Source organism: Papilio xuthus, unplaced genomic scaffold, assembly GCF_000836235.2.
Source record: "Papilio xuthus unplaced genomic scaffold, Pxut_1.1 DF825783.1, whole genome shotgun sequence".
NCBI classification, from domain to species: Eukaryota; Metazoa; Arthropoda; class Insecta; order Lepidoptera; family Papilionidae; genus Papilio; species Papilio xuthus.
The window spans coordinates 1,306,931-1,324,251 of record NW_013532866.1 but is presented as its reverse complement, the minus strand read 5'-3'; the positions used below and the strand labels follow the sequence as shown (position 1 = coordinate 1,324,251).

At 31.8% G+C, this 17,321-nt stretch overlaps 3 protein-coding genes across 5 annotated transcripts in view; all 3 read right to left on the bottom strand.

The window, feature by feature from the left end:
• Nucleotides 1-1,278, bottom strand: part of LOC106125849 (nephrin-like) — a 44,982-nt gene extending 43,704 nt beyond the window's left edge. For both annotated transcript variants that reach the window (XM_013323258.1, XM_013323259.1), the window contains exon 1: nt 1,179-1,278. The gene's annotated coding sequence lies outside the window, so the exon portion shown is untranslated. The remainder of the gene's footprint in view (nt 1-1,178) is intronic.
• Nucleotides 1,279-10,639: 9,361 nt separating this feature from the next.
• On the bottom strand, nt 10,640-12,867 carry LOC106125680 (uncharacterized). Its single transcript, XM_013322967.1, has 3 exons — nt 12,792-12,867; nt 11,550-12,721; nt 10,640-11,109 (listed from the first exon to the last, which is right to left on the bottom strand). Exons 2-3 carry the CDS (start codon nt 12,681-12,683, stop codon nt 11,020-11,022), a joined length of 1,224 nt encoding a protein of 407 aa, XP_013178421.1. The 5' UTR covers nt 12,684-12,721; nt 12,792-12,867; the 3' UTR covers nt 10,640-11,019.
• Nucleotides 12,868-13,770: 903 nt separating this feature from the next.
• LOC106125814 (uncharacterized) lies at nt 13,771-16,369 on the bottom strand. 2 transcript variants are annotated; one of them, XM_013323198.1, is made up of 3 exons: nt 15,065-16,369; nt 14,621-14,766; nt 13,771-14,497 (listed from the first exon to the last, which is right to left on the bottom strand). In XM_013323198.1, exons 1-2 carry the CDS (start codon nt 16,196-16,198, stop codon nt 14,653-14,655), a joined length of 1,248 nt encoding a protein of 415 aa, XP_013178652.1. In that variant the 5' UTR covers nt 16,199-16,369; the 3' UTR covers nt 13,771-14,497; nt 14,621-14,652. The 2 variants fall into 2 exon arrangements, with proteins under 2 accessions (XP_013178652.1, XP_013178651.1); XM_013323197.1 differs by having other exon boundaries at nt 13,771-14,766; nt 15,065-16,368.
• Between the last annotated feature and the right edge of the window lie 952 nt (nt 16,370-17,321).

The following is a 17,321-nucleotide window of genomic DNA, read 5'->3' as shown; positions in this document are numbered from 1 at the left end:
GCGAACATGTGCTTTAAAATTTTTGTTTGTCTACCTGTCCGCAAGTCTTGGTCTGTTTCGGGTAATCTCTGGATTGGACCGATTTTGACGGAGTCTAAGCAAAATATTAATTCCTGTATTACTCCAAAAAATGCTTAGACACTTTCTTTTTTATAACAGAAGGGGGCAAACGAGCAGCAGGAACACCGAGTTGTTCAACGACGCTCATGAACATCAGCAACACCAGAGGAACCGCAGATGCGTCGCGTTGATAAGCTCGCTTCTTGAAGGACCCTAAGTCGTAGCGGTTTGGAAATACCGCCGAGAAATACCAAATTAAACACCTGTTTTAACCCTTTGAACGCCGATGATTGATATAGACGTCATCATGGTTATGGTAAAAAGGATATGTTTAACCTTAAATATGAATCATATTTTGGTGTTTATTTGTCAAGATCGAATTTCGGTAGAAAAATTATGATTTCTGCTAATGTCTAATAACAGCATGCAATAAAAGGGTCGACATATATTTAAGCTAAAATGTAATTGAACGTTGTCCAGGTTTTTATAATTAGGTTTTAAAAAATCATCCGACAAAGTATGGCGTTGTAACATCTTATAAAACAAGAGATGAAACCCTATAACATATAAAAATATACAGAAATAAAAAAAATAGATAAAGAATTTTATTAAATGTAAATGTTTCACTTTTCTTGAATTTCAAAATGATTTTATATGTTCTGACTAGCTGCGGCACGCGACTCCGTCCGCGCGGAATTAAAGAAAACTATTGGTCGCAGCGTATTGTTATATAGCCTAAAGCCTTCCTTTATAAATGGACTATCCAACAAAAAAAGAATTTTTCAAATCGGACCAGTAGTTCCTGAGATTAGCGCGTTTAAACAAACAAGCAAACTCTTCCGCTTTATAATATTAGTATAGATTAATAAACGATTTTAAAAATTGTTGAAAATAATTAGTAAAATGCTATAAATAAAATAAAATGCTTCAGTAATAGAACATAAAAATAAAACTAAAAATTATGTTTTAAAAAATATTTCAACAAAGAACTGTGTAATTTTCGCTTATAAATAAAAATTCCGTATTCATAAAACATTTTCATTTAAACCAACTTCCATTACAAATATCAACAAACAAAAAATATAAAACACGTTTTAATTAAAAAATATTTTACATACCGTTCAAATATCGTTCAATTTTTCACAAACCCCTCGGGTGTTGAACATTCAAATCCAAACTGTTTAACCTTTAAACTTGAACAACACAAAACACACACTCCCAAAAAAATTACGTACTAAAATTCGTTCGTAAAATCGTAACGTAAATAGCTCACTAACACAACCGTTCTCTTAGACGGTCAGAATCAAACTGATCGGGGGGGTGCGGTTAAAGCTCAAAGCTTTATGGAATATTCTTCTTATTACTCTAGTATGTTGCAACAGGACCGCCTTTACCTTAATAAAAGCCTACACATGTCACATTAAATCCCACGCTAAATGTCTAAATCAAATAACATTAAAAGTTCCGTTTTGAACTTTCAATTCAATAGTTGAAAAGCTCAAAATACAACTCTTAGCCTTTTATCTCATGTACAAAGTAATAGTTAAATTAAGAGATTTTCATCTAGAATAGAAACTAAATTACGTTTAAGTATTTTAAAGCCTTTTAGACGTAAGTTTGTAAAGTATGAAAACATAAATATTTAACCATCAACAATAGTTGTATAAAGAGACCTATTTAAACAGATTACAAATAATTTAAGTAACCATTAAATAGCAGATATATTATAGTGAAATGAAATTATCTCTACGTTTGTCCAGACAAATGAAATGTCAATTTTCATGATCTAAAAATGGTACAACTAACGCCATCTATCGTAAAATTGATGTTTTATCATAAAAATACCACACCAAGTTATTTGGAAAATATAACATTACATAGATCGACGTCTTATATAAATATTTCTGGTTATATATTATTTTATTATGTACTCTGTCACTCGTGACTTCGTCGTTGCGGTATTAAAAAATATTACTAAGTAGCCTATGTGTTCTTCCGGACAATATTTTACATCCATGCCTAATTTTATCTAGATGTTGAGCCATTCTTTAAATTACCTTCCAAAAAACATCTATCTATTTATATATGCAAACATTCGCATTTATAATATTAGTAAGATGAATTCAGAAACGATAATCTCCTTAGATATTCCGTAAGCAACACAAAACACTAACTCAACAAATATCTGACTGAAACCGTCCTAGCTGTGGACCAGTGAAATGTAGCCAAGTGTGTGTTCAGAATTCTAATGATGTATTCCGAATTTATTTCCTTTAGTTGAAATTTTATTTTTACTACTTAAAAATTGCATATTCTCTGTTCTCTGTTTCTCTCTAATATTATAAATGCGAATATTTGGATCGATGGATGTTTGTTTGATGATATCTCCAAAAAGACTGAACAGATCTCGCTGAAATTTGACATACATATAGAACATAGTCTGGAAGAACACACAATAGGCGACTAATTAATATTTTTAGTACCTCCCCGACGGAGTCGCGAGCGACAACTAGTTTGCTATAAAGCAATCAAATCAGGAAAATGTATTTTATAAAATAAGTAACAATTTTTTCGAAGATTTTTTTGGTCACTTACTACCTTAATTGGCTTGATATTTCATTAAAATTTTAAAAACTTATATTCAAAGATAATTTAAACAGTAATTTATTTATTAGACTAATTGTCGCCCACGATGTCCTGAACGGAATTAAAAAAAAAACTTAATTAGTAGCCTATATGTTCTTCCAGACTATGTTCTATATGTATTTCAAAATTTCATCGAGATCAGTTCAGCAGTTTAGGAGATACCTTCAAACAAACATCCATCCATCAAAACATTCGCATTTATAATATTAGTAAGAAGTAATAACCTATCCACAGTCTTCTAGTTTATCATATTATTTAAAATACGCTGCACTAAACAAAACATTTACAGACAATTTTTTCGCCGATCTTTACTTTAGCTGTTAAAAGGTTTTCTCAAACTAAAAAACAAAACAATTCAGCTCCGGTTTAACGAGATTAAGTCGAAGTTGTTAATACTTGGAACATTGGAGGCTTGCCAACTTAGACCTCGGGACTATGTCTCAATTAATGCATGTAAAGTTCAAATTCGAATTGACTTAATTGGACGTCTTTTGGTCGAACAATGGATAGATTTACAATAATCGAGGTCTTCTGTTAATGTACTAGATCCTGCATATGATTTTAGCTTAAAATAACTTTGAAAACTCGAACTTTGGAACATAATTCTCACATTCTTAAATACGTGAAAATTATTTTTACTTAATTTTAGGTTATATTTTTTAACTCTCTATCGCATTTAAGTAACTAGATTCATCTTTTACTTATTCGCTAACAATATATTGCATTTGATTTGTTTTAACGTAACAAAAGAAAACAAATTATTAACTTTTTTTATAATCGAAAAGTACACAATGTTTTCGTACGAATAATTCAGTAGTGGAAAGCCACAGTTAATTCCATCTTATAATCCAAGTCATGTAAAAGACGGCTCTCCCTTTTATTAAAATCTATCTAAAGTACGTAAATATTAGACGTTTAACTAAGTCTGTCTGGAAATTTCCATTTGAGCACTTCATGAAGGAGACTTAAAGGTCCTACGTAGAATTAAATTGTCTAGATGTGTCAACTACAGCAATACAAGTTTGATATTTTCACTTTCATTTAGATATTAAAAGATTTTAGTATTCATTTCGATCTGCATACTAGCAAAAAGGTATTACCTAATCAAATTCAGGAGATTAATAAAAAAGAAAACATATCTTATCTTATATCTTTAAATAAACAATTCTTGTATATATATATTGGAATCTCGGAATCGGCTCCAACGATTTTCATAAAATTTAGTATATAGGGGGTTTCGGGGGCGATAAATCGATCTAGCTAGGAATCATTTTTTACAAAATGTCATTTTGTTCGTGTTTTATCGATAATCAACTTAAACATAAACTTAACTTTTTCTATCGGTAAGATCGAAAAATATTATTCATATTTCATCATTTTATTAATAATTCCAAATAACACAATTAAAAAAAATACCGAGCAAAGCTCGGTATTCCAGGTCCTTTTTTTTTAAATAACCAAAATTTAAGTAGCAAAAAACACACATTAAAACAAATTAAGAAAAAAAACACTACAAGAAAATACTGTGTTTTAATCAACATCCAAAAGGATGTTCTCATTTCATCTGTATCTTTAATTACCTCGTTATATCAAATGTAGCAACAATTACATTTTCAAGATTTAAAAAACATTTTATTAAAATGTGCTGGTCAATTTAACACAAACTTATATATAAATTGCTCCTTCCATTTATTTTACCTCAACGTTTATGATGATCTCACACTTTTCGCACATATTTCTTATCTCGCAGCATAAAAATGGCTTATACTGACAAAGTAACACCACCCCCCTACCTTTTACCCCCTCCCCCTTCCAATATTTCAATCTAATAACACAAGGATTAATTTTCTATATAATGTAGATGCTTTAGTTATGTAATACATAAACAATTAGCTGTCATCCACGACTAACGTCCACGTTTAATTAAAAAAGAAATTAATAAGTAGCCTATGTGTTCTTACAGACTATGTTCTACATCTATGCCAAATTACATATAGATCCATACAGCCATTCTGGAGATATCTTATAACAAACATACATCCATCCAAACTTCGTACACGTGCTGTACATATATGCGTTTTGCTTAACAAATACATTACTCTTTCTGATTTATCATTCGATCCATTGATTAAAAATAAAAATCTATTAAATACTTTTTAAATTTATTACAGACAAACTCTTAGTTTAATCTGTTTAAAAATAAACTTTATTTAGAAGAGAAAACGTAACAACAAAGAAGTTTAAGATCATTCTTTATAACAAAGCAGTGAACAAAGAATCTTACGTGTTGTACGTGCAATAAGAAAACGCATACAAAGTACGAGTCGAGAAGTTCACGTAATGACGCAAGGTTTATTGTCGGTAGTCCTAACTACGGATATACAGAGCTTGTCCAGTGTTGACGACACAGAATATGTCGGCTTATACTGACACGATGTTGGAGTTTTTAATTTAAAAATTCATAAGAAGCGCATTCCCTCTGTGGTCTAGAAATATTATATTATTATTTTGTTAATTTATCGATGGGTTATCGACATTTATCCGTCATTTGCACAGGCGATTTGTTGGCTGCTCTCTACCGACGAACGCTTTGCAATCACTCTTGTCCCTTTCGCCCAACGCAAAATTTACAAGCCTCGCCTTTAAGGTTTAAACGCGAATAATTAACAAGGCTAATTGAAGCATCAAACTGGTACTGACTGCCATGTTTTTTTTAATCAGTGACCAGTTTGTCTTGTGTCGACAGACTATGTACAACAGCGTTAGTAAGTACAGACCTGCAAACACTTATAAACACTCAAAACACGTCGGAGTGTCTGTACCTTCGTGTAGGAGCGCGTATCGCGCATTTCTTTACGGCGTGAGAGCGGCCGCAAGCACTACGTAAGCGAACCAACGACGTCGCCTTTCATACCACTGAAAAAAAATGTGGTACAAGGCAAACGCGAACGCACAAATACCTAGAAGAGATACTAATGTCGGCAGAACGCTGGACAGAAAGAGGCGCCACAGGTCTGTGAATTACAGTCTCATGTATCCATGTTAACCATACCCCTCCCCCTAACCCCAAGAAATAGTAAACAATAGGGGGTGCGGGGGAAATGCCACCATGGTTGCATAAAAATCGGCGTAAAAAGTACTATTAGCTATTTATTCCTTTAGAAATCGATTTGCAAATGAAATCTTCGTTTTCAAACTGATAGAGACCTAAGATCAAGTAATATTCCTTACAAGTATGTGATAATTTAGCGTTTAATTGTTCTTGTAGCAAACCAATTTAAATGCTTTAAACGTTTAAACTGACTATTTCCAAAAATAATTACCGAATTTGAGCTTTAAACAAGACCACTTACTACATTAGTATACGAATATTAAACAATTAAAATGAATGTGAATGAATAAATAATTATTAAAGATATTGCTTCTATATTCAATAAATTAAATATAACCCGGACAATTAATCTCATTTATACTAGCTGTCGCCAGCGACTCCGTCCGCAAGTAATTAAAAAATCTTTATTTCTCTTCTGACAATACCTTCTAATAGACATCCATCCAAACATTCGCATATTAGTAACACTAGTTATTAAATATATTTGTCGCTTTCTCTTCTAACTTATGTTTCGTATATTTTCACATAACCTGAAAGTTGTGTACACGAACTATTCAGCGCGGCAGACAGGGGGACTAATGCGCTTCTACGTACTTACAACTACATTCTGCAACAACATTTATGTTTATACTGCTGCTAGAAATTGAAATATCTTTTTATAACGTACAACAAACATATCTTTATTGTTATGTTACATGTATTTTTATATCAAACAAGCTATAACCCGCGACGTATCCGTGTGAAATTAAAAAGGAACTTTAGTAAGTTATGTGTTCTTCCAGACGATGTTCTCTATGTCGAATTTAATCAAGATTCGGTTAGCAGTTGGGGTGATACCTTTCATCCATACATACATCCAGCATTTATAATATTAGTAAGATAGCTGAAAATAAATAATTTCCGCAAAATCCCATCTAACACTTAGTAAGACTTAAAAGTCAAAGAAATAGATGAAAAAGCTTTACTCTTAAAATATTAAATATACTAACAAACTCAAGCTTGTTTAAGGAAGTTACTTATTGTAAATTTAGAATGAGAAATCTACACTAAGGGGCTTAGTAACCATTAAACATCTCTGAATGTGGCATATAGTCATAGACGTAGTAAAAACTTTTTTATTACGTCTATGCATAGAACAATAACCTCAAAGTTTTCATTGTCTATAGTCTACCATCAAAACTGCATCATAGTTTAATCTATGGTTGTTTACTTTTCATCTAAAGCCCGTTGCACATTTCAAAGATGGCGGCGCGGTTTAAATTGAATACGCGGCGTTAATCTAAAATGTAAGACATTTAAAAGACAGGATCTGGAAATCAATCCCATCTGTCAAATAAAAAAAAAATAACTCTTAACCTTGCTTAATTGTGTACTCGTTTTGTTTGAGTAAGTTTTTGAGTTACTGTAAACGTTTGCAAAGACTTGTCATTTTTACCTCAACTCTGCGAACTAAGTACAACGACAGAAAAGGCAAAGGCTGCAAGTTAATGCTTAGTCCGTTTCTCTATAATCATAGTATAATACAATTGTTCAACGCAGATGTTCTAAGAACAACGTCTTAAACAAACTATGTAGTCAAACGGAACCTTCACAAGGCGACGCCGTCCTGTTTACACATTTCGCGTCAGTTGACTTGGATTAGGTCTTTAAAGGCAAACGTAAACATTTGAACAAAGTGATAGGACGCGTATTTATTTAACACAAGTTTATTGTTTGTAGCTTGTAAGTCAATGTACTGACAGACGTGTTATTTAATGGTATCATATAAATTAAGCTGGTATTGTCTCGTATTTTGATAGTTTTAAGTTGTTTGTTTTAGCTTGATTAAACTTTAATGTAAACGGGAAGTGTTTAAGGACGTATTTTAAACATAGACAATAGTGGAGAAAGTGACAGTGACGTATAAAAGACATATGTTTCGGTATTAAATCGACTTTCGAATGATTGATGCAGAAACTCGTAGTTAAGCTTTTTTAAACTTTACATACAAAGTCAAAATCAATAGATTGGAATTAAACTATTTTACATTCTGCTTGGTACGGAAGGACAATGAAGAAAATTGAGTGCCAGTTTTTTTTTAGATAGAAGAGGGCAAGTGACATCTTAATGTCAAAAACACTGCCCAATAAAACTCCAATACCAATGGAATTGCCCACCCTGCGATCTAAACAAGTATTTATATTAAAATAGGTTTAAATTCTTTTTAAAACGCAGCAAACAAATTACGTGTAATAGTCAGAATTAAAACGGACACCATAAACAAAACGATCAAGAGGTAATAAAAAATCGTTACAATGTTTATGGTAAACGAAACAGATACAAAAAGTTCGTGGAATTATGGTCCTGTTGTTATTCGTCACTGCGAAAGAAAAGCAGACATTTTGTGTATAAATAAAACGGGTACAAATTTCTTTGGAATAAAATAAAAACAGAAACAGAGTCTATCATCTCCCCTGAGGGAGATGATAGACTGAGAATGGCTATTTACTTTTGCTATTCATCCTCTCCCCGGATATATCCAAGATGATTCCTTTTCTAATAGAGAATGGGAAGGAAAAAAGAACTAAAAGGCATTCCGTGTACAATCATGACATGGAAATACTTTTACTTGGAGCGTGCCTTCAATGTGGTCGTTATAGTCATTGATAACTCAACTTAACTTGACTTGCAGATCCGATCAATGTTTGCTTATGGAAAACAGCTCAGTGAACTGATTTGTAGCTGAGCTCAATTTGTAAGCGATGTTAAGCGCGGCATCTTTTATAACGAACAGCACATGCGGTATAGCTCTGTGACTAGCAGGCTGGATGTCGCCTCGTCGGTTACATCGTATTGAGCCGTGAACAACTACTTTATTTCACCCACAGCTCAACGGTTCGAAATTATCTGACTTGATTTTTTGATCCAGATCAATTGATTTACACGCGTCTCTTGGTCGAACCACTTTAAAGTTTTGGTACGTGTGTTTTCTATTGTTAGGAAGAAAATCGAACACTCTGTACTGTCACAACACTAGTCTTATCAAAATATTGACGTCTATGTCCCCTCACTAATGATTCTGACACCTGACTTGGTAATGTAAGCGCGCCATTCGCTCCAAAGGATTGTTATTAATAAATGTCTAAAACCATAGAGAAATTCTAAAGAGTTTCATTTAAAAAATTATCCTTTAGAGCTTTTAAAAAGACATAAATGCGAATATTTGTGACATATTTAAGTATCAAGTATGAAGTTACTTCCCCACAGCTATTTTACTAAGTTGTGTTTTACGACTCTCCCGGGATAGAGTTGCTCGGGTAATCCATTTCTAAGACAATCCCCTTGTCCGCTAAAATAACTTACACTCATTAAATATTTATAACCAACGACAAGTCGGTCATATTTCTCTATTAGTTTGTAAAATGGAAAACATAAGCTATTTCCTAAAGAAGACGGCAATATTTTCCCGCGTAGTTTTGAAATAACAATTAATCAGATCTGTCAAAAAGTCTATTTTTGAAGTCAGAGAATCAGATTAAAAATAAATATCTACTTCTATGTGCAATTATTTGCGATTTTAGTATTGTGACGTGATATAAATCATATTATTTGTGGAGTTGAAATGAATTAAATAAAAATTCATGGTCTGCCTATCGCTCTGATAGACTATGATATATTAATTTTTATTTACGTCAATCAACATAGTAAAGATAATGACATTTACAATATCCTGATGGTCATTATAAGAAGAGATTTCCTTGAAATTCGCACAATACAGTCTCGCAAAAACAACCCCCAACATCGGCCTGTTTGACATTTAAAGCCGCCAACACAAGCGAACCGTGACTAAAAGGGGTGGCCCTTTTGTGATCCTTTTAATTCCGACCCCCCTCAGCTACGGAACCTTATTAACATCAAATTGCGACGACAAATTAACAATACACGGCCCCGAAACATTTCCACGGATAATTTCGCTTCAATTATTCTGTCAACCCTTTTTTATATGTAGTACCTATGTTTAATTACTTTATTAAAGTTTGGTTTTATACTTCATTTTGTTTGAGGACTTTATTTTATTTTCTTATTCATTGAAGGGTAGATTTTCATGGATGTCTGTTTCATTAGACCTCTATTCTTTCCATAATGTCGTAGACGATTACGGAAAGAACGACGAAATCGGGTTATTATTTTTTTATTCACTTAATATCTTTAATTCACTGCCGAATCTTACTAATATTAGAAATGCAAATGTTTGGATGTATAGATGGATGTTTGTTCGTAGGTATCTCCAGATCTCTATGAAATTTGGCACAAATGTACAAATTAATTTGGAAGAACACGTAGGCTTCTAATTTTTTTATACCATGCGGACAAAGCCGCGGGCGAAAGCTAGTAAAACATATGTTTGAAATTCTTAGTTTTTCAAAGAGAAAAAACAGACGGTCGTGATTTTATATTTAGGTAGTAAAAATTTAATGAAAGCATACAAAATAAAACAAAAAAGGTTAGATTTTTATTTTTTTATCTATGACATTTTCAGTACAAAGATTGCACAAAGACATACACATGCACAGTGACATTTTAGCCTTAGTCCTGTCATTTAATCACACACAACATATTATGCAACAAAAACATTCGCTTAACAATTAAGAAAAAATAAAAGTATGAAGAAAATTTCAACAATACAATACTTTGATAGCTATAAAATTGTCTCTGGATTATTGTTAATTAATATTATTGTATTAAATTTCAAATTCAAAGACAATTAATCAAGAATAGTAATAACTTAAGCAATCAAATATTTCTATAGCTTATTCAAAATCAACAACTATTCAAAAAAACACCACACAAACTTTATAAATTAACAACAAAAAAATTTTGTATGGTTTCACACAACAACCATACAAAACCCACACACTAAAGTTTTTTTCTTCACAAAATTAAAATTTACAAATATTATCTTGTAACTGTACCAATTAAGCTCTAGGTTTGTATAAATATGCTTTATAACAATAATCAAATGGTGGATTTAACCCACAACCATGTATCTGGTCAGCATTGAATAGGGCCGTCCAGGGCACCGGACATAAGAGGGCGGTTAGATTAAGATATAAATGGATCCCCTGTGTTGCCCGCTAAGACCCTATATCCTTTCTTTTTATTTCTTATAAGAGAAGGGGGAAACCAGCAGCATGAACACCGAGGTGTTCATCTATGCCCATCTATGTAGACTGTAGCCTATCTTTGAGTCTCAGTAATCTTTTATACATGCTGATTTTGTTCACTGGAAAACTGCACTTGGGTTCTTCTTCCTATAAAAATGAAATTAATTATTTTTAATTAAATTTAAATAAGTCTACATACAATTGCTCTGATTGTCATCATCATCAGTTCACTACATATCCCCACCAAGGGGCTTGGAGCCTACCCTAATTTAGGGATGACTAGGCCATAGTCAACCACGCTGGCCAAGTGCGGGTTGGTTGACTTCATATATATCTTTGAATTTCTTCTCAAATATGAGCAGGTTGCATCACAATGTCTAACTTCACTGTAACAATGTCGGATAAATGTACATATGTAAGCAGAAATCGAAAAACACATTGGTACATGGGGGAATTCAAACCCAGGACCTGCAGATTGCAAGTCAAGTGCTTGACCCTGAGCCACCGATGCTGTGATTATACTTTGACCTAATTTGCATTGAAAGACTGATCTAGTAATATTTTTCTAAGGATTAAATATAACTTACATGAGGAAAAAAGTTGTACTCCACAAGAATAATCTCAAAGAATGTAGATGCTACTATCAAAGGTCCATTTTTCCTTTCACAAACATCCAATTGCACAGCAAATTTTCCTTCAGGAAAAATTGTCAATGTCTCAAATATAGGTCTAGACATTCTTCCTTTTTTTTGACTAGATAAACGGTACAATAGTAACTCACCAGCTCTTGTTGCTATAAGGACTATATCCGCGTAAAAAAATAAAGCTGTTATCGGTGGAAATTCTAAATATAAATGATGATACAGATCTGTATCCAATTTAAATATGTGACGAGAATAACAGACAAAATTACGGTCATTTATTGCATAAATATTCCTCAAATGCTTTACCCATTCTATCGGACAGTTTATCAACTTTTCAGATATATTGTCTTTAGTGATATTTATAATTCTGCCACATGTTGTGAACAAATGTAGTATCCTACCACAATATTGGATTTCTTTTATACTATAGTTGCAATGTAATAGCAAATTTGATGATAAATTTGGTGATGTCAAATCACATTTATATACATCTCTACTTTTATAATAATACAATTCATCTCCGGCAAGCACAAAATTATCTGCCTTAAAAAACTCTTCTGTGGTATTATTGGAATCAACACATTTTTGTACATATAATCCTGATTTTGTAAGAATAACTGTTATATTATCGTTATTAGCTATTTTACTGCAAGTTACATCAGAAATTGCAACAGGAATGTACTTGAGTGTACTTATATCGTAGAAAACAACGCCCCTTGCGTCCTTCAACGGTAACACTCCATAATCAATTTCGAGTACGTGTGATTTATCGTGTAGAGAAAATTTGTAAAATTCCCGCACTTTTTTATCATATTTTGTAATATTCAGCCATAATTTAAGGTTCTTATACACATGATACCATCGGCAATCGTTCCCAGCTTTTCGCTTAGCTATTTGAGAGGAATATTTGAATTCTTTTCGACACATTTCATGCCATATTTGATCGCTTCCATCGATTGAATCTCTCCATCTTTTACACACTCTTCTGCATTTCCCAACAGATATACCATCGATTTTTATTAAAATTTCAATAAATATTTCTAATGGTAAATCGTTTATTTGGATTTTCTCCTCCATTTAAACGTCTTGCTACTTTACGTAACTTATTTTAGCATCTGTAAGAGAAACAAATAATAAATAAAGAAAAACCAATCGAAATACAAGTACAATTTAAAATCATGTTACCTAAAAACCTTTTGAAAAATTATAAAAAAAAATGTAAACAAATAAAAGGTCTTGTGACTTGACCACAGACAAATCCATTTTGACAATTGACATTTTAAACAACTACCATAGATAAAGAAAGCGATGAAAATCAATATGTAAGAAAAATATTATGCATATTTCATAACTATTTGTGGATGTTGTATGTATTTGTAAATAATTTTATGGAGAATTGTTACTGCAGACCAAATCTATACGATATATAGATTAGATCTTTGTTTCATTCCCTTGTTTTCTAACTATAATCCGTCCAGTCCTTCCCTTACTATTGGAAGTCGTAACGGAACGCTTAGACCTTCAATTTTTGACGTTTTAGTCACTGTACCGTATTGCACTATATTGAACTTTAAGCTTAAGATAAATAAGCTTACCATTCGTTATTTTTTCTCTTCTCGCCCTTTGATATAGAAAAAAATAAAAGCCTAAATATTACAATAAGATCTTTAATATGCACTTACTACTATTACAATTACTACACACATAATTATGAAGCCGTCCTACAAAGCAGCGTAAAAATATAACAATGACTTGTTGGAAAAACTTCCTTAGTAAATAGTAATAGAAGGTCTATTTTTCCGTAAAAGTATGCATAATATTAAAAAGTTAATATTATTAAAATAATAAAGAAAACAATATACAATAAAATACTCTTAAATGATAATGATAAATAAGTCTTTTAAATCAGGAAAGCCATTGAGGCTGCAGATCACAACGAAACAAAAATACATACACATTTTATATGGGCGTGGCCGAAGGAAGGAAGCAGCTACCTTGATCATCGGTTGGCGACGCCCTTGACAATTTATAAGTATGTATATTATCAAATATAGGCTTCCTCGCAAAGCACTAAATTACATATATCTAAGCTAGAACTAGTAGTCTAAGATAAAAAATGAATTTGTTATAAGTTAGGTTAAACATTTATATGGTAGTTAAATAGACAGATACAACCCAGATTTATTTATCATATTGCATAGATTTTAGCCAAAAATGTTACATACACCACTTTAACTCCAAGTTAGGGATATAATAAAATATGTACATTTATAAATCCTCCATTACTGGAGGTTGACCGGCAGCTCAGCAAATCCATCCCCGTCCTGTGCCAAGCAAAAAAGTTATTCAACTTTGGCAATATGGTCCATTCCCTGATGTTTTTTTACCATGTCTTTCTTTTCCTTCCAACTCATCTTCTGCCTACGATTTTGTCCATCATCATGACTTAAAGAAGTTCATCACTACACACACAATACATAGTGACAAGAATCTAAACTACATGACATTACAACATTTAAGACAAAGTATTAAAAATGTTTTCAGATTTCTTAGCGACACTTAAGAGTTGCTGCGTAGAACACAATGTTTGATGTAATGCGATGCGGGGAGAGACTACCTTTATGACCTTGGCCCGCCAAGATATTAATTGCATTTTACATTATAAATTAAAAATAATAAAATATTTCCGATAAAACACATTTCTGACACAACTATGTAACATTTACTCTTATTTAGAATATGACTTGATTTTATCTCACAATTATACAAAATAATTTTTTAAAATTTAATATTGTAACGATTTGACAAAGTAAATTAAAAAAATTAATATCGTAATGGCCACTGTACAGAATTTAATGTGTCTCTGTTGGCGTTGGATTTAACGTAAGTTTCTGAAACCGATATTTCCATTTAAAACATAATGTTATCTCTGTTTTGTCAAAGATAATAACGCAATGTGGTCTTCGATTAATGACAATATATTTTATACAAAGATTTTGGTCTCAGAAACTCACGGTTAGAATTGTAGCGGTCAGTCTATCTTTGTTTATGCCTCTTCATCAAGTTTTTTAGCATACTTAGACTTCATCCTTTCTTGAATTCTTTGCAACCTTTTTAGTATATCGTTTTTTTCCTTCGACATACCTTTGGGTTTATCTTCCTGTAAGAGACAAGAAAATTATAAAATACATTATATCTTACTAATATTTTAAATTCAAAATATTAGATGGTTCGATGGATGGATGTTTGTTAAAAAGTATCTCCTGAACAGCTAAATGGACCTTGCTGGTATTTGGAATAGTAATGTAGAACATAGTCTGGAAGAACACACAGACAATGTATTGAGTTGTTTTAGTAATAAAATTTGCAGGAAATAGCTTTTCCTTCTTGAATTATAATCATTCTTCCCTTTTTCACACAGAAATATTATTTCCTTAATATTTGATTTAGTTACTTACATGCAGCAACAAGTTATACTCCACCAATATAACATCTCTTACTGTAAATATAACAATAAGAGGTCCACATTTCCTTTCACAAACACAAATTTTAACTGCATATTTGCGACTCGGCAGTTGTGCTATCTTTTCAAATTGTTGTTCACGAACTGAATCCTTTAATTGTGACATCCGAGATAACAATATTTGTCCACTTTTTCTTCCAATAATGATAATATCAGCATAGAAGCACACTGCGCTAATTTGTGGACCCGATGCGAACATGGAAAACATTGTCTGCATGTTAGTTTTATGCATATTATGAGAATATGAGATGATATTGTATTTATTCACAGAGTGAACATCACACAAATAGTGTAGCCATTTAACAGGGGCATTTATCTTTGTTTCTGTGACCTCGTTATCATTGGTAATACTTATAGCTTTGTGGCATATAGTAAATAAATATAACACATTGTCACAGTATACTATCTCTTTGAATACATATTTGCGACTAATTATTAACTTTGGTGTAATCGTCTCCGATGTAAGATCACATTGGAATACATCTTTGTTGTTGTAAAAGTATAATTGTTTATCACACAATACAAAATTCTCCGCCTCAAACAATTCTTCTGTTGGATTAGAAGAATCAGGGGATTTTTGTACATACAACTTGTTCTTTGTCAAGTAAACAGTCACAATATCATTATGGGAAATTTTTTTACATTCAATATCTTTGATTACTATTGGCATGACCTCAAGGGTGGCTAAATCGTAGAAAGATACATCACTGTATATTTTCACTGGGAGTACACCATAATCAGGAACAATAATTGGTTCAAATTCAGAACAAACCATTGAACAAAGCACATGTATATTGTACTCATATTCTTTTATATTTGACCAAACTGCTAGGTTCAAATATACATGACACCATTCGATCTCACCTTTGGCTCTACTTTTGATCAATGGAGTCAAAGGTTCGAATTCAATTTCACAAATTTTACCCCATATTATCTCATTTTCATCAATAATATTTTTCCATTTTTTACAAACGCTTCGGCACGTTACAACTGTCCCTATATCCGTTCTTACTAGTATTTCCAAAAATATTTCTAATGGTAAATCATTTATTCTCATTTCTTTAGCCATTTTGAAATGAAAAATAATAAAGTGTTACGAATGCCTACAAGTAATTAATATCACTTATAAGTAATTTAGAAAAGTCAAAAATACTTGGAAACAACTTGAAAATCACATATCACATTATTTTAAATCATTGAAAGCAAATGCGCACTATATTAAATATCAATCAATATCAAATTGAAACTTCATAATCGATTTTCTTTTGGAGCGTCAAAATGACAGATGACACTGACTGACCTCTATAGACATGGAAAGGTTGCTTTTTGGAAATTACAGCTTTTATTTGTTCCGACTTAAAAGTGACTGTTAAATCTAAAAATCTAAATCTAGTTAAATCTATTCTTTTCAATCAAAGCATACCTAAATCAAATTTATAACATACAATATAAAATTCTAAAACTAATAACACCTGCTAAAATAAAAGAGAACTGTTCCAAAGATCCTCTAAAACTATTTAAACATTGTAAAGTAATTCCAATACATAAAAAAGTAGAATATAACTTATTAGTAGAACAATATTTTCGGACTGAAATTCAAATCCCAATTAATCATAAACTTACAACTAGAAGCGTAACAAATAAAAAATTGTCGACCCACGATTATATCAACGTCTATGGTTAGCGTACGTCAGAATATATAATCCCAACATTAATAAATAATTTACCTACTGATATAAAAAATAATATAAACAACAAAAACATAAAAAATTACTTAAAAATCATTATCTAAAATCCTAAGTCTAATACATTCATAACGCGTTTGTACATCCTGTATATGACGGTATGAGCGAGCTCACTAATTTGCTGTAAACAAAAAAAAAATGTAACTAACCTACCGTTTCATAGCGTAGTACCAAAGTTTCTAGACAAACCCGCAATGGGTTTATAGACACTTTTATTGTAAATTTGTATCTTATTCCTTGTTTATATAAATAAATAAAAAAAAAAAAGTGAGGCTGTAGGGGAAAATATACCAAATAATAATTTTTACTTCTTGATAAGGAAGTTCTTAGAAATTTTGCAGATTTATTTTTTTATGGTAGCATTTTAGAATCTTGATGACGGGCAATAACCAAAGAGTATATAAAATAACTATGATAATTACATGCCATGGTACTCTTGATACGGTT